Source organism: Rhea pennata, chromosome 8 (genome assembly GCF_028389875.1).
Source record: "Rhea pennata isolate bPtePen1 chromosome 8, bPtePen1.pri, whole genome shotgun sequence".
In the NCBI taxonomy this organism is placed as follows: Eukaryota; Metazoa; Chordata; class Aves; order Rheiformes; family Rheidae; genus Rhea; species Rhea pennata.
In genome coordinates, this window is record NC_084670.1 from 5,617,103 (window position 1) to 5,639,506 (window position 22,404).

Sequence of the window (22,404 nt, forward strand, 5' to 3'; positions counted from 1 at the left end):
TTCAGGTGCCTGAATTTGTGCCACGTGGGTTTGTCTGGACACCGAGCGCGCGTGGTCAGTTGGAGGAGCATGTATTTACTGCTTCATACGTCCCGCTCGGAGAGCAGGGTCAGCACAGTGTATCGGGAGCGTGGACCAGGCTGTCGATCTCTGGGTCAAAGCAGCGGCCTCTAAAAGACCGCAGGGCTCTGGATGCTCAGGACAGACGGGCGGATGCTTCCTGGCCAGTGACGAGCTGCAAATCCGGTGTCTCCTCCCCGGCCCGCAGACGGATGGCAAACGGTGCTGGGTCAGGGCAGAGGACACTGTGGCTGCCGTAGGGTGGTTTTCCTGTGCCGAGGGAAAACAGCGTAGGAAGCAGCTGGCTGGGAGCTGTACAAACACGCCTGGTCCTTCTCCCCGAGCCCTGGCATAGCGACTCTGCTCGCTGCTCTTCTGTATGTCTTCTTTCCTCTCCAGCTCATGGCGTGGGCTCGATGCCCTTTTCAGGCATGGTTTAGGGGCTGGGAAAATCTCGGGCAACAGCAAGGGATGGTAGGTTGGGTCTAGGGACCACCTTTAAACCCAGACCTTGCCTGTTCTTTGCAAGCTGATGAACCAGGACAAGATAGTCTTGTTCTTCTGAACCTTGCTTTGCTGCCATGAGAGAGGCTGGTAGATTTTCTTTCCTTTTCGGAGGTGGCAGCAGGAGACCACTGGACAATTACTAGTGTGGGCAGAGAGTTGGACTGCCTGGGGTTAGAAGAAAATGCTCAGGCTTAAAACATGGGCTAGGGGCTGTTCGCACAACCCTTGGCTCAGGGTCAAGCTCTGCATCCACTGCTGATCTGCAGTTGATTGTTGGGTGGGTTTTTTCATGTCAGCAGTGGGGACTTGCAAGTGTGGCACTGGAGGGGCATCTCATGCTGCTATGGACTGACTTGCAGCTCACTCTCTTTCAGGCCCAATCACAACATTGTCACCATCTGCAACATGAGCCTGGAGAGCTTGGACTTAGCACATGGGAGTGATGCTGCGCCATGACCAGAAGCCTTTGAGTTGGGTCTTGTGGTGTTCAAGGACAGTTAAAATGCAGTAGTTATCAGGCTGTAATTTTTGGTGGAAGCGCATTGTAGGATTTATCTCCGAGGGTTGCCAAAGCTCAGATCCAAATTGTGTTGTAGCAGGCGTGTTTGTCCTTCCTTGCCTGAAATAACAAGCATAAGACATTAGTGTCAAGCACTTCCAGCTGATGAAACATTTCTATGTGGTTCCTAGGTGAAATACGATGAGAATTTCTTAAATGGAGATAGTTATTATGTCTGTGGTAGGCAGCCTACCACGTGTCATGTAGTTTTTGTCTCTTCTGATGGAGAGGAAAATGGGGGCTTGTTGAGGAGGCATATTCCTTTCGGTGTTGTTCTTGTTAACTCAGATTAGCTTTTTTAACCTTTCTCTATGTGATTAGGGATTTCTTCGGTACAGTGAAGAGGAATTGTTAGGTGGAAATGTAAGATGTTGACTTCCTTTGTGCAGTACATTCTCAAGTCTTCTGCTGTCAAGTTTTCTTTATGGGTGGAGAGCACCTTCTACAGGAAATGGAGCTAATCCAAGTGAAAAACTTTGCACGTTTATTAGTCCTTTTTTTGTGTTAAACAGTTCAAGCATTAAGAGGATTTAACACAGTTTTAACCCTGAAAGATCATGTTTCATGATTCCTATAAGTGTTTATATAACCTCAAGCCACGTTAAAGTGAAATACAGCATAAAGAGAAATTAAAACTCTTACCCAGTCTCTGAATTAAAGCCTGAAAAGCAGTCAACAGCAGGCTAAAATACTCGGGATGACACTCGCCCGTAGCTTATTCACGTCCAAAATTAGGGCCAGGCTCGGTGCAGTCCCCATATGCTGCTTGCGCAGAGCAATCCCCTCCCACAAATTGATTTGTCATGGCTTTCTTAGTGCAGAAATTGGACATCTTTTTGATTGAATGCAGCTCTCCGAGGTGGCCAAGTAAGAGAGAGGGCATCGGAATGACTCAAAGCCAGCTGAATGCGGGTTTTACAGTTATTAGCAGCAGAGAAACGTTACCAGGGCAGTTAAACGTGCTTTTTACACTGAGAGGGCCGATTTCAGAGGCCGGGTTCGAGCTCGTGATTTGCTGTGGGTTCAGCTGGACTCTGTTATCTCCCCGCCGGCCCGCGGGATGCCCTGCGCGCTGCGTTGCCAGCGCCACGAGGCGCCAAGCCGCGCAGGTACAGCCATGTACACCCGGAGAAGTGTTTTTCCTGCCATGCTTTTCCACTGAGCAGTAAAAGCTGAAGCACAGCGAGCCCGCTTCCTGAATCCCTAGTTACAACTGTGGAAAGAAATTGCCATTTATAGCCGGTTCGCTGGCTGCGCGGCTCAGCTCCTTATCTGCCCGGCTCTGCTAGGAACTCATGGAAGATACTTCCAAGGACAACTAGACCTGCGGCTCTGGGTAGCTAGAAAACGTGGAGAGGCGAGAGGGGGAAAGCTGCTTGCTCCCTTCCCTGCGGTCCAGCCCGTAAACCCTCATCTGCTGTTCCCCAGCTGAGCCGCTCGGCTCGTTCCCCAACTTATTTTAGTGCTTGAACGTTGCACCCAAGGACCGCGGGAGAAGAGAACGCAAACGTGCTGCTGACTCCTACGACTTCCAAATACCGCGCGCTGCCCTTCCCGCCGCCGCCACCGCGGCTCCCGCGGGCGCCCGCGCCCGAGTCACCCGGGCTTGGCGCGAGTCACCGGGGCTGAGCCGGCCCGCGCTGTCTGAGGCTCTTCCCTTCTGGCGCGGGGCTGAGGGGTGGCGAGGGGGGATGCGCGCCGGCGCGGGAGCCCTGAGAAGCGCCGCGCGGCGCCCGCCGAGGGAGGATGTGGAAGTTTCCTCCCAGCACTTTTGTTTCTCGCGGCGTCCCCGCCTCCCTAAATTGCCGAGCGCCCGGCTTCCTCACGTCCGGGAGAAGCTTGTGTCACGGGGTATTTGGGAAAAAGTAGCCAGGAATAGGTCGTCCCCTCCGTGGACTTCGGCTCGCAGGCGGGCATCCAGACCAAGCGCAGGCTTCGCGGCGACGCTTTGGGGAGAAAAGTGGAAAGAGTATCGCTCACCTTTGACTCACTGCCGATAATTCCCCTTTTCTTGCGCAGCTTTGTGTTTGTGTGTGTGTTTTTTTTTTTTTTTTTTTTTTTTTTTAAGGCTTTTAATTGCCTCCCTGGTGTCTGGCCGAAGGAATTGCTCTGCACCGATTAGCTCCCTAACCCTGTTTGCCTGAGCCGGAGGTTTGGAAAGCCCGGCCGCTGCACCTGAATGCGGCCTGTGCCGCAGGCCCCTGGCTTTTGAGCCGCTTCGGCAGGCTCTTCCGCGTCGCGCTTGCTGGTGGATGAAGCTGTGCCGTCGTGGAGTTTGCGCTGGGTTTCGCGAGGTCTCAGCCCCGCTCCGTATCGCGCAGCGAGGTGGTAGCAGGCGCTCGGGATTTCACAGCGTTTGGTGTTTTAGGCAGGGGCTTGACCGCTCAAGACACGTTTGCACTTTAAAAAGTCTTATATATATATATTCTGTAAACCAGATTTGGAGCCAGGCATCCCCCAGTGTGGCTAAGATGCATTTTCCAATTGTTTCTACAGGTGTTTTATGTCTCAGATCTCTTCAAACCCAAGACAAAGACTTGCCTGCCTCCACCCCCCATCCGGAAGGAGATCCTTTCGCCTGTGGACATCATTGAACGGAATAACCATCACAACATGGTGTAGACCTCTGAAAAAATCCGATTTGTTTTTTATTTTAAATTTTTTTTTTGGTTTTTTTTTTGCAAAAATGACTGCTGACAGCAACTACCTGCTGCTCTCAAATCTCATCAGACAGTAGAATGTAGGGAGAGACTTTTTGGCCCGACCAGCGAAGTCTTACTCTGTGGTCTTTCCAACTGGCGACATTTGGATGAAAGGGGGGTTGTTCAGCTGAGTCGAAAGCAACAGCGAGAAGCAAAACAAAACGAAACAAAACAAACAAACAAAAAAAAGCCGAACAAACCAAGAGAGGTGCCGGAGTTCTGGATGTGCAATTGGTTTGAGTGTTCATGTTGTAGTGAACGCCAAATTGTTCATAGCGTAATGAACACTAAACGATTTTGTAGAGCTGGCCATCTTAGGTTTTTTACTCTGAAGATTTCCAATGCCTGTGCGAAAAAACACACAAAAAAACCCAACTCACAGCTAAATTATAGAGCACTATATACAAGACACAGCACTGAGTCAAGATTTGGGATTGGTGTATAAGAGTTGCTTTTTTTTTTTTCTTTTTAATATTTTTTTCCTCCTCCATTCTATACTGTGACTTAGTTTAGAAGAAGCTTGCCAGGTCAAAGATCTCCAGAGGGTCCCCGTTCACACTACACGAGTCTAACAAGCAGCCGTGGGACGCTCGGAGCGGAGGAATAAATCCGCCGCCCGCTTAGCTGCCGCATCTCCTCTGCGTGCTCCCTTCGCGGCGACGCCGGCTCCGAAGGGCCGTGGAGGACCAGAGCATCCCTGCGCTTCCCGGGTTCCCCCTCCCCAGCCCGCGGCAGGTTTCCGGGGCCCCCGCGGCCACCCTTGGCGGCGGGCAGCGGTTGCTCCGTCGCGGATGCGTTCGCGCGACGAGCTCGGGGCCGAGTCCCGGGGAAACTCGGATCCGGCGCTTTCGGGACGGGCTGCTGGGCGGCGCGTCCCAGCCGGAGGCGGTCGGCGCGTGCATCCCTTGCTCCGCGCCGCCGGGGCCCCGGCGCGCCCCGCTGGCTGCGCGGCGGGGAAACCGGTCGTGCATGTAGCAAGGGGTGATTTTTTTTTTTCTTTTTCTGTTATTTTTTTTTGCCCAGCAACCACAGGTGGTTGGCATTCTGCTGGAAAAGCCACGGCAGAGGTTTGCAGCCCAGTGGCAGGCCTTGCCCAAAGCTCCTTTGAAAAGGGATCATGCAAATCATGCAGAATGGCCATTTGCACATCCTTCTGCACATCCTACAGAATCCGTCCTATCATTTCAACTATAGCAAGCTATGATTTTTATATATAAATATTATATAAATAATGTATAAAAAAACCTTAAAAATTAACTATGTAAAATATTATTTCTGAAACAATTTTAGATATATCCACTATGACTATAAACTGTGTCCTGACCTGTGTTATTTACATTTTGCTGCTTAAAAAAGCATTGAATTAATTTTTTTATAGTCGACTAAAATATTGTAGTTCTGTGGTAGTAATATTTTAATGAAAATAACTACAATTAGAGACATTTGTATAAAAAAACATATTAAATTGTCTGTATTTTTGTAATGTTCCATTTTGTAAAGAGAAGAATATTCAAAGACTTTTGTAGAATACAAAATTAAAGTTTGTATCTGCGAAATTATTGCTGTATAAATGTGCTTTTTAAATAAAAGCTCATAACACAACTAAGTAACTTGTAACTTGTGTCGTGCGTTGCGGTGCATCTCCGTGGTGCAGCTGCCCTGCTTCTCCTCTCCCTTGGGACAAGAAACGTGGCCCTTGCCCAGCAGTGCGAGTCAGGGCGACCGTTCGGGGTTTGACGGCGCACAAAAGCAGCGTTATTCGGACCAGCTCTGGGTAAAAAGGCAACAGCGTCGGCTAGGCGACCCGACGCCGCTTTAGATGGTCGGGCGAGACCTGCCAAGGTCTGTCCAGCTGGTGATGGGTATGAGGAACACGCTCACGGCTTTGGATTGAGTTGCTCTTAGGGATGGCTAGTTTGGATCGCATCCCTTTTGATTTATCAGTATTATAAGCTTAAAATGTAGCTATAAAAAAAGGTTAAAGATACAAATACATTTTAATTCTGCATCCGTTTCAGCCAGGCTGCTGTGTGCGAGCTGTCTCGCACAGGTGTTACGGACAGTCGCTGCCTAGGAGGGCTTACAGTTTATAGAGAGGAGTCTATATAGGCAATTCATATCATACGGACGTTTCTATAGACTATGTACGTAGGCAAAGCAGGCAGCGTCAGCCAAGGCGAGGTAGCGCCGGAAGCTGGTTTCTTCAGCCCCACGTACTCCCTGCGCCGCGCTGCGGCGGCGGCGGCGTTGGACGTGGCCGTCCGTGCAACACGGGCCGGCGCGCGCCTGCCGGGCGTGCAGCGCTCGGCCGTGGGACCTTCTCCGGGCCCTCACCCACTCCATCCTCCCCCTCCATTTCGGAGCGCTGAAACGCCTTTTTCCTGCAGAACAGGAGCTCTGCAGCTGAACGCGAAGTTTGCAGCCTGATGGGTTGCGAAGAGGTGGGTGGAAGGGGGGGAAAAGAAAAAACCCAGTGGCGTATATTTGCATAAACGCATGTGTGTAGGTGACAGTTAAAAGTCGAGCTTGGGTTTTTTTTTTTTTTTTCTTCACTCCTTTCTACAGTAGCTGAGAAGAAAACTTAACTTCTCGGTGGTGACACACTAGGTCAGGAGTGCATTTCAGCCGCTCCTCGGGTGAACCACGTTGGCAAAGAAATAATTTGCAAGAACACATGACCGGACGTGGACACCACATCAAGCTTAAAATAAACAGCAGGTGGAAAGCAAGGAAGCAGAGCTCAGCTAGCACTTGCCATTATTATCATGATTTTTGCTAATATTCTTATGCATGGAAAAGGCTTGGTAAAGCTGCACCCGTCTTAAGCGCAAGGGAGTTTCGTAGCGTTGTATGTGATCATGTCTCTCACCTGAAAGCGCTCGGGGCTTGTCCAAGTGGCAGAAGGTAGCTCTCAGCATGGTGAAAAGCTCTGGAGATGCCTGTTTTGGAGCGAAGGCTGTAAAGTCGGTCTCTTTTGGCCCGTATCTTATCTCCAGAACCTGCTTCCTCGCTCTCGCTAACCTGGGTGTTGAAGAAAAGCCTGCCACGTCTGCCTCCGTCTAGCAGGAACTGACCCCGCGTGAACTGTTTCACTTGCAGAAATTCCTAAGGCCTGATGAAGCCAAGTTTAAGAACGTGTTGGGCTGAGTAAAGTGTTTACTTGCATCTTAGCACCCAGCGCCTCGCAAGAAAACAGGAATACAGATGTACGGGTGAAAGAGTAGGACTTGGAGAGGTGTCAAAGGGGAAGCGGCACGGGCGGCGATAAGGGCAGCGAAGAGCCCGGAGCCTGATTGCGGCGGGGAAGTGTGAACGGACGGCGCACAATGCGTGGCCTCCTCCCCAGGATGCGCGGGTCACGCCGGGGAGAGGCAGAGGAGGCTGCGGAGGCATTCGTAGGAGAAACTACGCCATAACGTTCGAGCACGGAGCCGAGCACCAGCAGCGCCGGGTCCTATTTCTGGCTGTGCCGCGGAGCTCGGGGATGGTTTTAGCAGAGTCATTTCCTCCTCGGCTTCCCCTCGACCGCAGCGGCTGCCGTGTCCTTAGCGCCCCGTGGGGTTTGCCGGCTCAGGACTGCTTTGCACGTTGCTGTCCTGGTCTCAGCAGGCCCGTGCTTTGCCAGGGCTTAGCAACCTGCAGGCTGGTTGGCAAGCAGCGGGCAGTAAAAATGCTGAAGAAGCAGATGGGAGAAGGTGCTGTGGGGACTAGGGCCCATATTCATGGTTGTGGCACCCTGCCCGAAGCGCAGAGACCTTTCAGGATGAGCAGAGCATGCAGTAAGCATTAGATGCTGGGGGATGGAGGAGCTTTGAGGACTTGGCACATGGGAGAGCCCAAGCGAGGGGCCGAGCTGCGGCGAAAGGCAGTGCTATGAGGGGCAGCATCGCACCAACGCAGGACAAGCACGGGATTTATCCCAGAGCACGAGGAAGGGGAGCCACCGCTGCCTGACAACGCTCCAGGAGGAGCCTGCAGCACCAGGAAGGGGATGACAGAGATGAACCAAGCCAAGCGTTTCCAAGAGGCCCGTCAGAAGTGAAAGCACTGGTAGGCCAACGGAGCGGAGGCTGCTCGAGCAAACAGCAGCAATGTGCGATTAATCAGCACGGGCTGGGCGGAGGCGGCCGACCTGCAGCCGCAGGGGACACCCAGGCGGTGCCCGGCGGAGGAGCACGGCGACAGGGCACAGCAATCACGACCGGTTCCGGAGTGGCAGGAAGGAAGTGAAAGAGAAATCGGAGAAATTGGTGGTGGGGGGGGGGGACAAAAACAAGATGCGTGAGTGCTGGCGGCCAAAGGCAACGGCTTCTGGTGCAAAGGCAGGTGGGTGCCGAGCAGCACCCACGCCGAGGCTGCCAGGAGCTGGGGGTGCCCCATGCTGCCTGCTCTGCCCTCCCCTTTGCTGAGCCCCCCCCAGTGAGCTCCCTATTGCAAATGCACATGCACAGAGATGTCAGAGTCACAGGAGTTTGCAGCTGCTTGGTCAGGCACCGAAGCAGTTTTCTTTCGTGCCACTCTGCAGATATCTGCAGCTATCACAGTGAGGAGGGAGCTGGATTAAAAAAAAAATCAGATCTATTTTATGCAAACAAGGAGCTTTGCTGGTGCCTGAGGCTGGATGCCAGTCGTGGCCTTCAGTGCTGCAGAATCAGGGCTCTGTCTGCACAGAGGCGAACCGCTGCTGGTGGAGCGCAGCCGTCCGCCTTTGATGCTCAGGTCGTTCCGCGCAAGGGGCCGTTCCGGTCAAACCCGTCTTCTCTTGCACCCCGACCGGTTGAGCATGCTTTAGCACGCAGGGATTCATGCATGCACCTGACTGTCATGGGAGCAGATCTTTTGTTCCAGGGCAAGAAGGGTTGAGGCAAGCCCTGGAGTCGGCAGTGTTTCAGTGTACAGAAATAGCTTCTCTCAGCAAGAATGCTTGGCCCAGCCTTCAGACGTGAAAGCTGCTCTGGTTCAGCTCAATGATTTTCAGATATGAAGTTTTCAATCAAAGGAGGGGAAAGGAGGAGATCAGGCCCACAAGCAGAGACCTGCTTTCTCATGTTCCAAGCTTGACCTGTTTTGGCCATCCAGAGCTTTCATCCAGCTGTTTGCAAGGATAAAACCAGCGGAAAACCATGGAGCCAAATAACATTTCAAGCCCTCCTACAGTTCAGATGTGGAGGGCTGATTTTAACCCCTATATCCACAGCAAGAGGGTAGCTGGATGCAGGCACAGCAGAGCCGCTTTTGAAGACAGCACGCTGCATGGGCTGCATCTCCCATCACCATCACCCCTCTCCTGGCACACCCTCTGCCCTAACTCCACTGCTCTCCTTCCCAGCAGGCAGAGGGTTCCTACCTGATGTTTATCTCTGGTTTCTAGATACTACGTCTCTACCTCCAGATACCAGATCAGAGCTTCAGATTTTGTGAATGGTGTGAATCACCCGGCTTGTTTCACGTAGCTTCTATAAACACGGGTCGGTGACCTGCTTGCAGGCACAGGCTGCAGCACGTCCCATCCAGACGTACCCACCTGGGTTCCCCAGGGCCACACCAGGGTTCTGGCACCATGCTCGCGCCTGAGTGCCCTTCTCAGGAACTGGAATCAAGGCTGAACTGAAGTTGTTGCCTTCACTGGAGAAAGTAAAGGTAGAAAACACAGGCAAAACAAACCAGCCAACCCCAAACCCTAACAACTTTCAATTACCACCTCTACACACCACCCTGCTGGCACCAGCTGGAGTGGGAGTGCCTGCTTTGGCTTGCCTAGGTTGTAATTTCCTAGGGGCACAGACTACACCTCAGTGTGTGTTTGGATAGCAGCGATCAGACTGGTTGCCCCATACTATCTATAGCTCTAAGGGGGTGAAGTCACCAGGAAGAGTGGCTGGTGCCCTTTGTTTTCCTTCGAAAGTCTTGTTCTGCGAGTTCCTGCCCTGCTCAGAGCCTCCTGGGATGGCCGCGGCGGGAGCTGGTAGGCACTTCTGCATTTAATGATGTGTAGTGGGGCTGCCTCACGTAACGTTTGGGGTTTGTCCAGAAACAACCCAGAAAACAATCATCTTGATTTTCCCTGAGTAGGTGACTCTCCATGCAGTGTTTTGGGACATGCCAAGCGCAAGTTTGTCTGCAAATTCACTTCTGGTAGCAACAACATTAGCATGTGGAGTTTTTGAAGACATGAAGTTTGCAGGGTTTGATCTCGCTTTATATTAAAGGATTCATAACCAGCAGAAGCAAGAACCACCAAAACACTAAAATACATTATGTATGTACACACACAAACAAACTCATTCTCATGGAGATACTCCTCTGACTTATTTGTATAGATGGGAATTCAGCCTGCTCCTGATTGGAAACCTTTGAAGAAATTCAAATTATGACAAAACTTGAAAAAAATGGTGTGACTTCTCTGAACGAGCAAGGCGAGGCACAGCCAGCACTCGCTTTGTACAGGAACAGGTGTGAAATGCTCAGCATGTCACCCGAGCTGGGCCACCTCCGCTCGCAGCGCTGTAGCTGTGAGCGCATGCCAGGTGAGGTCATTCTGAGATAAAATTGCAGGAGGGAGCGTTCAGTTTGTGTGATGCTGGTCTTTTCCCTAAAGAAACAACACAAACAGAACAGAAAGAAGTGTGCTGTTTTAATAAAGACCACAGCAATAAAACAAAATTTAAAAAAGAACCCCCCCATCCAAAAGAGGGAGGGAACTAGACCTCCAGGGAGCACAAGTCTTGGAGCACCACTATTTCAAACGGACTTGCTTTCTGCATAAGTGCAGAATTTGCTTCTTTTCGAGGAAATGTCAGTGCTGTGGTAGGCAAATAAGTAACGATGCTCCAGCCTCTGAGGGGCTTGTCCGAACAAGAAGGGTTGTTAAGGTTTAATATGAGGCAAAATTGTATTCCATTTCATTAAACTGTGTAGATATTCTTAGTACAGTTTTAAGCAGGATTATTGCTGTTTACCTCAAGTCAAGTAAGCACAAGTATAACTGCAACTGATACAAGCCTTGCTTAAATTAAAACAATAAGGGCTTCCAAGGCTTAGCGGGAAGTTCCCACTGGAACTTTTTTTTTTTTTTTCTTTTAAACAAAAAATGGATTTTGCTTTGATTTCTTTTTTTCTTTACAAGGTATTTCTTTCCACGGGGAAATAATAAAAGCTACAGATGATAGTCTACAAAAGTTTCACTTATAAATGATGAGACAATTGGAGCTAAAACAATACTACTTATTTCAAAGGATGCAGTTCGTTTTAGCAGACATACATAGCCTAACTGTCCTCTTTCCTTACCACTGAATGGATGCAGAACAAGCCTGGGCCAGTTAGACATGAGACGTTCAGCTCACTGATTTCTAAAAGTCAGCAAAACTGGCAGTATACAAATTAATCAATATGTCGAGGCCAGCAGGACACTGAAGCTTGATCCTTGCTCAGAAGTCATACAGCAGTTGTTGTATCCAGTCTTATACCTATGGCTTAGTTAGTGCATATCCTCTAGAAAGACGTCCAAGTTTGATGTAAAAGTGCCAGATTATTAGGATTTACCACATCCCTTGGCCTGCTGTCCCACTGGTTCTTTGCCCTCACTGTTAAAAAAATGTGTTGTTGATAATTTCCTTATTTTTCATTATTAACAATCTCTGTATTCCCATGTCCCATATCCCTTTGCTTTTATTTTTCAGAATAGTTTATTCTTATTAAATTATCCCATTTTTTCCCTAACCTAATCCCCTGGTAAGCCTTTCCTGGGATTTGCTGATAACTAATTCTTCTAAGTTTGAAGTGACTTTCTAAGTCAGCTTTTTGCTCCCTCTACAACAGTTTCAGAGAAGTTGCAAGTTAACACAAAATCAATGGTGAAGTGACTAGAAGAGGATCAATTTTTCTTTGTACAAGCCATATGCTTGTAGGTCAGATTTAATCTAATGCACTCAGAGAAGAGAGGCTCCTTATCAGGTCTCCACGCCTCCGCCTGCCAGTCCCCAGGAGCCTGGTGGCTTGATAACCTTCTCCCTCCCTGATGCCTTCTTTAATCAGGCACCTTATCTACGAGATCTCAGAGTACTTCCAACAAAAAGGACAACCCTCTCTTTCAGGATTGTCCACAGCTGCAGAAGAGGCCTCTTTTTAAGATGAACATTGCCTGCCTCCCTGTAAGATGCAGTTCTTCAAGCAAGGTTAATGGGCAGGCAGCGTTTCCAAGCTCAGGGTGGGCCTTCATCATGTCTTACTCACCCTGGTATAAATTGGGCGTGACTCTGTTAGTCATGTTAGTGGGGCTACTGTGAGCCGAGGTGCATAAGATAAAAGACTTAGAGGTTTGGAGACCACTCCTTGGGTGTGATGTGAAGCCGGAGAGCAAAGATGTCTTGGAAAGGCGGTTTTGTCATGGATTGATGTGCACCTCAAAATTCTCGGCAGCAATGCCTATAATCATTTCAGCTTTCCGAAGGAGCAGCAAAGAAACTAGAAGTTATCTCCTCGCTTAATTCTCGCAGTGCAGCTGACTTACCACTACGGTCAGAGCAAAGCCGAACGTAGATTTGACCTTGCTAGAAGCAAACAGGAGCATGTGGAGTTGATAACGGGTAACTGCACAGACACCAGCTAACGTGAGCTAAACAAAAGACTTCATAGGACTTTCCACCCACTTCATGCTAAGAGGCCGAAGGGGTTATGGGGAAGGATGCCAGACAGAAGGTTGTATCTTCAGTCTTGTTTATTAAGGACAAAATATTCAAATCACTTGCATGCCTTCTCCTTGTCTGAACTGGCACTGAAAATAGGAATGCAATTGTATTTCTAAGTTCTTGTAGGAAGATTTGAATAAAGAAGGCAATGTTACTTGAGGTATTCAGCCATGCATGCCTTATCCTGCAATAAACGGAGCAGTTCCCAGCAGGAGTGGGCCAGGCTAGGCACCAAGCAGGTGGATTAATGGTTTAGGGGAAAGAGCATGGAAAGTACTTCTCTCGCAGAGCAGGTCTCCATGCAAAGAAGAGTGAGGTAGCATGGACTAATGCTCAAGCTAATGAACCACCCGCCAGACTTCTCCAGCAGAAGGCATTAGCACAGAGCAGCATGACCTTCGACAAGCTGGTACTTCTGCAAGGAGCCAGAGGGATCCCTGCACAGTGCACTGCCTATAGCCAATCGACTAATATTATACTTTATTGGCAACATAACACAAACATTTCCAGCACAGGACCCATAAAGAGCTTTGAGTTCGCCTCAAGATGTTTTTCTCCCTAATTGCTTATATTTATGAGCAGCTATTTCTGTTTAAGTATGGAGGGGAAACACTGAATGGCTTTACTCTACTTGCCTAGTGTGTCACTGCCAACCCATGGGTGCCAGCATGGGTATGGGGAGACCTTTGGAGGCAGTTCACATTCCTGCGTTGGCTGTTGTGCTTTACCTTTCCTCATGGGGGAAAATATATGTAATTTGCTCGTAAGAGGTTGGCAGTCAAGAGGTTTATTAACCAGTCAATGAACTGAAGAATGCAGGGCAGGCAAAACCAGTCTCCACGTCCATGTGGCATAGTCCTGAGAGAGAAAGCCAGGGCAGACAGGGGCGAGGGGCCATGTCCTGCTGGTGGCCCATGGCAGAACATTCGTACTCTAGAGATTCCAGGAAACTGAGGTGGTTGTAAGGCATTAGAAAGGAAGTCCATCTGCAAGGGATGGCTGTAGATTATTCCCCCCCCCCCCCCCCCCCCGCCATCTACACTGTCCTCTGAAGTGTAACTTTATGTGAAGGAAGCAGGTTTGCGGGTATTTCTAGTTACCAAAAATGTTGAGGGTTTCTCTGAGCCATTCCTCTCTTTATTAAGACGGCTTAGAATTTGGAATTTCTATCCCATGGGACTTTCTGATATTTTACTATGTATTTTCATTCTTGAGACCTAAAGTCAAAATATGAAAATGGGAAATTCCAAGCAATTTCCATTAGGAAATATTATACATTTCTTTGTAGGTATTCATATTTTCCTTACTAGGATTCAGAACTCATCTAGCTGTAGGTATGAAAGCCAGAAGAAGCCTCATGCACCACAGAATCACTTATTTTCTTTCCTTTTCTTTTCTTTACTGCCTCACCTGCAGCAAAAGTTAAGTTCATGTTTGCTAAAGCAATTTCTGGGCAAGTACATTTGCTTACCAGCCTGCGTCTCCACAGCGAGATACTGCCTGGAGCCTCACTGCTGAGTTGGTGAAATGAGGGCCTCCCAGCAAACCTGCTGGGCTCGTGAGCTGAGAGGTGCCCTGCTCTTCCCCCTGCCCGAGCTCTGCAGTCACCCCAAGCTGATCTCCCCTGAGTGCGTAGTGGAAGCTAGCAATGACGCACCAGCACAGGGCTAAGACCTCTGGGGAGGGTAATATTTGTTGTAATAACCCATTTCCTCTCTCTAGAGCAGTGCAGGGAGCTAAAGGGGGCTTTAATATGCCAAGGATAGTGAACTGATAGAGGTTAAAACTACTCCGGCAATACAGGTAGCTGGACAGGGACCCATGTCCAGGCTGTGCACCATGCACCGCCCCAGCAGGCGAAAGGCAGAGAAGGACAGGGTGGGTGGGTAGCAATGTTTCCTAAGGTCAGTGCTAAGTACTTGTGAAAACCACAGCCTTGAATGCCTGAAAAGCACCTGAAATGTCTCTGTGACTCTCACTGTTGCTCTGCAAGATTGCGTAGGTGTCCTGTTCCCACGGATTTTAATTGGGGCTGGCGCTAAGTGGGAGCAAGGAGGCTAAATAAATAACCTTTGCCATAAGGGCCCTGGGTCCTGCGCGTGAGCTCTGCTTGCTGCACCAACCCGTGCTCTGCTAGTGATGCACTGTGCCCGCCATAAAGAGCGTAATTCATACGGTGCTTAATCTGGATAAGCTAATAATAATTAGATAAAAGTCAAATGAAACATCCTTTATCTTCTGTAAATAACTCAAGTCAGAGTCAAAATAAATGCTGGCAGAGAGAGTGCAGACAGAGTGTGCTCCTACATAAATGAGATTTCCAGGAATGTTGCTTTCCTTAGTGAAAAATCTCTGTTGTCCGATGGTGCTCAGTGTTTGAACAAACACAAGCGAAGTCAAAGTGAGAACTAACTGAACTAACTGCCGGGGCTCGACAGCATATGTTTTGCATTAAGAAACTGTTTGAGGGGCCTCTGTGGCTTAGAGGATAAATCATCAGGTTTGTCCCCTTGCAGCTCATGAGTTCAGAATAGCCTGTGGTCCTCGAGGAAAAGAAATCAGCCTGAACTCAGCTTTCTCCATAGTTCCTGTCACAGAGCTCATGCTTCGGCGTGAAAAGGCATGCCGTGGGCTGGGGCTGGGGGCTCGAGCCGCGGGCAGCCGTGGGCCAACGTTTCACAGGATGCGAGACGCAGCTCTGGTGGACCTGCCAGTCTGAGCTTCCCTGCAGCTGTGGGAGCAAGCACTGTCTCATGGCCCAAAAAAAAAGGGAAAAAGTGATGAAAATAGTGATAGAATACAAGACCAAGCATCTAGCACACAAATAGCAAAGGAAAGGAAGTTGAATACTCTTTAAATATTCTTTAAATATCTGAGGAGGAAACCAGTAAGGAGCCAGTCTGGCTAGGGGGAGACGGGCTGGAAGCTAGTGACAGACGATCCCGACATTACTAAGAGGCCAAGCAGATTGCTGGCCACCATTTTTGCAAAAGAAGCTGAATGTCACATCCTAGAAATGGAGTTCATTTTCTTGGGAGGAAAAGGACTGCTAAAAGCTTTTAATAGCTTCTTTGGGGGCAATGCTGATGATTAGGAGGTTGCGAGGAAGCAGGGCCTGATGTATTACATGCCAGAGACTTGAATGCAGTAAACACGGTTGGAAGGATATTTGTTTTGACAGCACACTCGGTACACAGGAAACATCAAGCAATACGAGGATAGCTGTGTACAGAAGTTCCCAGTCCTATATTTAAGAGCAAATAAAACCAAGGGAGGACTCTGCAAATTATAGACATCTACAAACAGTCACAGACCTTTTGTCTCAGCTGTGGGAAGATCCTGAGGACACTGATAACAGACTGAATTGCACAACATGAGGAAACATGGGGACTCTTGGTGTGTCCACTCTGCTGAGGATCTTGGCTCTAACACTGGCTACATGCTGCAGGGGAAGGTGGAGAGAGCCCAAAAGAGGATAATTGCGGAATAACCTGTCACTGGAGGAAGTGGCTTCCTAACCTCTCTTTACTTAAGTCTTAAGTTCTGCTTGAAAGCAGGAAGATTTATAGCCTTTGCAAAGTTGTGCTGTTTTCTCCTTCTAGCCAGATTAATTCAATGAATGAAAGGTAGGAAAAACTGATGAATAGCAAAAGCCCCTATAGTAATTCTGTGTGCATCATTAATTGAGGAGACTTTCTAACTCATAGCTAATCAACTAATCATAGCTAGACTCGCATTCGGAAAATGACTTTCAGTCTGTAGAGAGCTTTCCTGTAATTTCAGCAGAATTCAAATCCTTATCCTACTTTAAAGGGCAGCATACAGTGATTATGTAACACTAAATAGCAGCTAGTTTTCAGTCCAAAAGGGCTCTTCATTGCTATGTGATTCTGCTATACACAAAAGATCTTTCTGCAATCAAATATGCTGTATAAATGACAAATACGATTTGGTTCCAAGTTCTGAAGTCCCTATACAATCAGTTGTAGCAAGACCTAGGCTGAAAGCTAAGCTGCAGAAGCACTGGAAATTTCCACATCCCAGCACCAGCGGAGTGGCTGGAGCACAGGGTATTATCAAAGGTGAAGACATTGTGGGATCCCGAAACATGGCTTAACCACCCTTGCAGTGTTTACTGTCCCCCAAGACGGGAACAGCGTGTATCGACAACACGATGGCGTGTCTAAACACACTACCTCGTCGCCACTTAGATTTAAACCAGTTATGAATCTGTAAACCAGCTTCGAGGTCGCAAGACAGCTTGTTTAACGATAATAATAATTAAGTCCTTTGCATTTACACTGCATTTTTCACTTGTAGATTGTAGGATGCTTCATCAAAGCAGGCAGTAATCATTCCTTCCCACTATTACCAGCAGAGAAAATGAGGTGCAGGGAGGTTAAACATCGTGTTTGTCCAAAGCTGGAGACCAGGTTATGGGGATGGCAGGAAACAGGAGCCCCATCGTCCTTGTACAAAGGATGAGCCAGAGCTGCTGAACTCATCTTCCAGATGGATTAGTGTGCGATTGTCCAAAGCCTAATGGCAAGGAGACGGTTGGGAAGTTATTGATTAAACACATCTGTTTTGGTTTTTATTTTTAAAAACGCTTTCTTCAAAAATAAGCTTTTCATGGGAACAAGTTCACTTCAACAATGCTTTCCTGAAGATTCTTGACAACGTAACATAACTTGTAGTCAGCAAGTGTGTGTTTTTAGTCATAAAGGTGCTCAGCTGGGATATGGGAAGCCCAGGCATAAGTCCTGGCTGTGTTTGAGCCAGGTTTTTATGGCCAAGTCTCCCAGATCCCTGGCGAGCTTGCTGGTGGCCATCTCATTGGCCAGGTGCAGCTGGTCTCTGTCATTCATCAGGCCAAAGAACACAAGACTAACCGTCTCCTTTAGTCCAGGAAGTTTAGCTCCACAAAAAATATCGGTTAGTTTTTTTGACAAGAAATATTGTTATCTTGAAAAAAAAACCCTCATTTTGATGTTTTCTGAACAGTTCTTCTAATATTTGAGCTGTGATGGTTTAGGATACATAAAGCCATTTGTGTTTTGCATTCTGCAGTGCATTTGGCTTTCGCCTGTAGTTGTGCAAAGTTTCATCAGAAATAAGACAATGAGAATTATTTCAGTTCTTGTTTCACATTTTGGTGTTAGAAAGGAATTGAGATCTCAAAGATGGAAAGGAATTACTTCTCATAAATTTGTAAGGCTGCATTTTCTTTAATAGTTGTGTAAATGATCTCTGTGAAAGCCCTCGTTGCAATTGTTGTCCTAGCTTCTTATTCCTACCTCTTCACTAGACCAGGCATATTCCCCGAAACGAATAGCTTGTAAACCAGGGACAAAAGAAATACTGGCATTCCAGGCTCTTTTAAGTAAGAGAGTACATTTTGCAACTTCATTTTTTTTAGGCTGGTTTCTTTTCATTCAGTTTTGCATTTGAGGAGAGCCAAATTCACTTCCATCTCACACAACAAAAGCCCAATTAACAGCCCTGTTGAGCTCTGTGCTTTGCACTGCTTTGTGAGAAGGCAGGATGGCTATTTTTTTCTGTCAAAACAGTTGGCCTACTGTGGGGCAAAAGGCTGTAGTCTCACAAACTCAACCCGAAACCCTGAAATGGAGGCTGAAAATCCTTGTGTCTTTCAAAAGCAGCAGAACATTTTATTGTAAGGAGTAAAAGTGATTATTTTAGGGGAGGATGTTTGCTGGAGGCTTTGGGACAGATTCGTGTCTCCGTAAAGTCTTGCATAAGCTGCCGGTTTTCATGTCTCTGTTGAACCTGAAACCTGTGTTGTCTTTTGTTTTACACTGCTCCCAAGGACAGAGAGAGAAATTAAATCAGATACCAGCGAGGCTCCCTGCGCGTATCACTCGTGTTGGTGTTAATGTCCATGATAAGACCATCCCAACAGGGAAGTGTTGGGAATCTCTCTCCTGACGGAGATCATCTCAACATCAGTCCTCCGTGGCAGGTCCATCTCAGCCCTGGTCCACCATGGGAGCACGCTGGGACTGTGCAGACTAGCAAAGCAAAGGATCTTCCTGTGCTTCCCACATTCATCTCCTCGGGGACGGCTCAGGGCCCGGAGCGGGATGTTCATCCCGCTGCCCTGGGGAGCCCGAAAGGGAGCTGGGCACCAACAACGTGCTGCAAATCAACTGCCAAGTGCTTCGCCGTCCCATCTGGAGATGTACAACGGAAGAGGGACCTGATTTCTGTGGGAGATGGGCAAGCTGGGACAGAGTGGAGTGTCGCGGTGAGGAGGGTGTCACTGGCCCGGGGCCCGCGCTGCGAGGCTCGGGGAGCCAACCACCGCCCAGCGGCACCGCAGACGCTCCGCAAATTCCAGGGAGATAAAGCAAAGCTGAGGACATTGTACATTTAAGCTGATTTAGATAGGGTTTGCATGCTGGGAGTTAAAGATAATTTATTTCTCTTGGCTAACGACCCATTCTCTTTGAGGGCTGTATTTTCTGCCCGGCCACAACCTTTCTACCTCTGGCAGTTGTTGTTATTTTAATATTAGGCTAAGAGCTAATATATTAGGCCAATACATTAGGCCAGACTCTTTAGCGAGTCTGTTTTGGTGACACATGGAGGAGATTTTATAGAGAGGCTGCTCAAACCCAGATCAACCCTAGTCTGGCATTTAACTGCGGCTTACAGAATATAATGGCTGAGCGCATTTAGCCTATGCCCACAATAACTCTCTTTGACTGTAAAAGAAGTTCCAATAAACATGTCATTCAAATGCGAATGTATTCCAGTAAAAATTAGTGAGCTGATGCTATGAATAACCTGCGGAGCAATAGTATATTTTCAATTGCCTGCCCATCAGACAGGCCTGAGATGATTAACACCAGATCAGCTGTGATATTTATATTGTTCAGATCATGGTGTGTCGTAAGCAAAGGCAAAATTGCATACTGCATTGTAACAGCAGGGATGAGAAGAGCCACGTAATGAGCTGGTTTTATAGTGAAAAACAAATGAGATTGTAGTGCAACCCTGGAAAGAAGGGACTGCTTCCAAGCGGAGTGAGGGAAGAGGAGGACTGCAAAGTGTGAGAGCAGCCCTGAGAATGATTCTTTGGTTAAATGAAGTAATTCATATGAACAGATCTATTTTTTTTTCTTTTTTTCCTGCAGCAGCCCAGAATGATATAACACAGATTTGAATAAATGCTGTGAACAATATGGCCCCAAACCTGGCCAGTTTGGGAAAACATTTGAAAAAAATTAACTATTTTTGTTTGTTCTGGCTAAAACTTACCGCTGCAAAATTAAGAGTGTTTCAGTTTTCTTGCTGCTCAAATTCTCCCCTTCTCCTCTCTTTCATTAACAAGCTGGGGGGGGGACCTTTCGTGAATCTTCCCCTATTAAGAGAGCCACCCTCCCCGACCTGCGGCCCCTCACCATGAAGCACGAGTTTGTAAGATCTCTTGTCACCAGAGCTCGGCGAAGATTTTTGCCTGTAATGCAAAACACGTGTCTCTCCCCGGCGCTTGCAATCTTACCCCAAAGAGCTCCAGCGAGGGCTGAAATGGGAGCGCTCTCGGCGGAGCCAGGGAGCAGCCGGGGAAAGCTCCGAGCCAGAGACACAACTTGGGCGTTTTTGTGTGTGCCAGAGGAGCAGGAGCTCGCACAACTGGGACAGCAGCAAGCGCTGCTTCGGTAGCAGGGCGGGGGGATGTTGGGCAATAGGACTTGGCTCCTGTAGCACTAAGTCCAGACAAAAGGAAGATAAATGGCTTTTTAGAAGAGGGCAAAAGCAAAATGATGGGAAAATAGCCTTCAGACTGAGGTTCCTACCTGCCATACTTTTGCCCCCTTTCCTGAGCCAGACGGAAAAGAGGAAGAAGCTGGAGAAGATGCAGAGATGTTTGGGGACCATTATTTTTTTCTCAGTGCTATACAGTACTGTATCTTCTATGTATATATAAAAATATATATATGTATATATATTGTATAAATATAAATATAAATATATATATATATATATATATATATATATATATATATATATATATATATATAAAATACAGTAAGTCTCATTCCTTTCTGGATGTTTTAAGCTGCAGCCTTCTGCTTAGAGGAGATCCCATAGAGCAATCAGTACACCTCACAAGGATGCTGGTCCCAGTCCTTGGGCAAGGTTTACTCCAGCAATAAATGCTGCTAATCACCCTGGGCACCTCCTACAAGTTTCCTGGGTGCTGGGACATGCATGCCAAGGCAGACAGAACGTCTGGAGCTGCTGGGAGACACTGAAGCACAAGTCTGGGGTGTCCTCATTTGCCCCTCAGATGATATCCTCATTTGCCCTAATGACAGCATCCACGGGAAAACATGTAACTCATGAAAGCACTGTCCCCCAAATCTTCATACAATGGGAGACATACTTAGGAGAGGTACAAGAGTAGAAAGCTGTTGATAGCAAGTGTATGATAGCAGAGAACTGCTAGCCTCAAATTTGGAGGGTTTTTTTCTGTATCTTGGAGCCAGAAATACAGCATAGAGTAGTGAAACTATTGCCATGTCTAAAATATGAGTAAAAGTCGGCCTCATCTGGGATTAGACGCTGAAATAACATAGGACCCTGGATCTGGCCAGCATCTAACAACTGCTGCCTCTGAGCTTCAAACAGCCTACTTCATTCCAAGAAAAAAAAATATATCCGCTTTAGGCTGAGCCCTGTTGTTGCCTCGCAAGTTCACTTGTGGAGGTCTCTGCTCCTCTCCCCCTACCCAGTGACTCTCTCCCTGCAGCTCTGTTGTTTGTGCAAAGCTTCAGGAATTAAAACCTCATTTCTAGGGCTCTGGGCAGACCTACCTTGCACAGATTGCCAGCAGCAGGCGAGCTTTTCCCTGTCGACTCTTTAGCCACCGTGGTGTGCAAGCTCCCGGCGGCTTGCAGTGATTCTTCTTTTTCTCTAGCTTGCAGGAACCCCGTTGCATTAGCAGAACAGACTTATGATAAATTGCATAGGATTATATTGTTACAGGGAATTGCCATCACCTCAGCAATAAGAGAGAGGGGGAAAAAAAAGCTTGAAAGATAGATAAATAACTGCAGGAGAGCTGGGAGTACAGCGAGAGCGAGAACGGCCCCCTTAGGGAAGCAGATAGATGTCTTCCTCGGTTTTAAAGATCCTGTTACACAGCCAGCACGCTGGGAAATGTTCGCACAAATGAGTCGAGCTGAAGGAAAGTAACTGCCTTTGGGGACGAGGAGGATATTGCACAGTGCTCTCGGGGTTTAAGGTTTCTAGAACCAGGAGTTCTCTTGCCCTTGCAGTGATGAGCACATTATTTGCAGAAGTGAATAGTGATTTTTGGTGTCCTAATTTCTGAGCAGACTCGTGGACAAGCCATGAAAGACACTGGCAACTGCAAATATCCCCCATTTGGAAAGTCAGGTCTCTCGCAAGTGCCTCCAGTCCAACCTGTGAGACCTGGGGGAGCACCAAATCACTCGATGCTTTCAGAAACGAGCACATCGTGGATTAGAGGCCTGGCAGGATTGTTATCTTGCCTGGCCTCTTGCATCATGGAGGCGAGATAATTAAATTTTATAATCTTCTCATCAAGCCTTCAATTCCCTGATTGCGTTAGAGAATGTCTTTGAGAAAAAGCCTGACCCAGAAGCCCTGAGAAGTGTCACAGCATCCCTCTCCTCCCTCGCCTGTTGAAAAAGGCCATGGCCGAGAACAGTTTAATGCCTCAGTTCGGTCTGCTCTTACCTGACTTCGGCTTCCTGGATGGTGTCTTTTGGCTAGATTACAGAAGGATTTGCCACCAGAAACTCCTTCCCTCCTGTCAGCACCAGCAGGTGGTGGTTAAGCCACCCCTCAACCTTCTCCTTGGGAGCCGGGTGGC

The 22,404-nt window shown here is 48.1% G+C and overlaps 1 protein-coding gene across 1 annotated transcript in view; it reads left to right on the top strand.

The window, feature by feature from the left end:
* PLPP3 (phospholipid phosphatase 3) overlaps positions 1-4,320 on the top strand; it is a 43,084-nt gene extending 38,764 nt beyond the window's left edge. Inside the window, exon 6 of the mRNA XM_062581636.1 lies at positions 3,623-4,320. Coding sequence (XP_062437620.1) covers positions 3,623-3,748 — 126 coding nt within the window. The 3' untranslated portion in view covers positions 3,749-4,320. The remainder of the gene's footprint in view (positions 1-3,622) is intronic.
* The last annotated feature ends 18,084 nt before the right edge of the window (positions 4,321-22,404 follow it).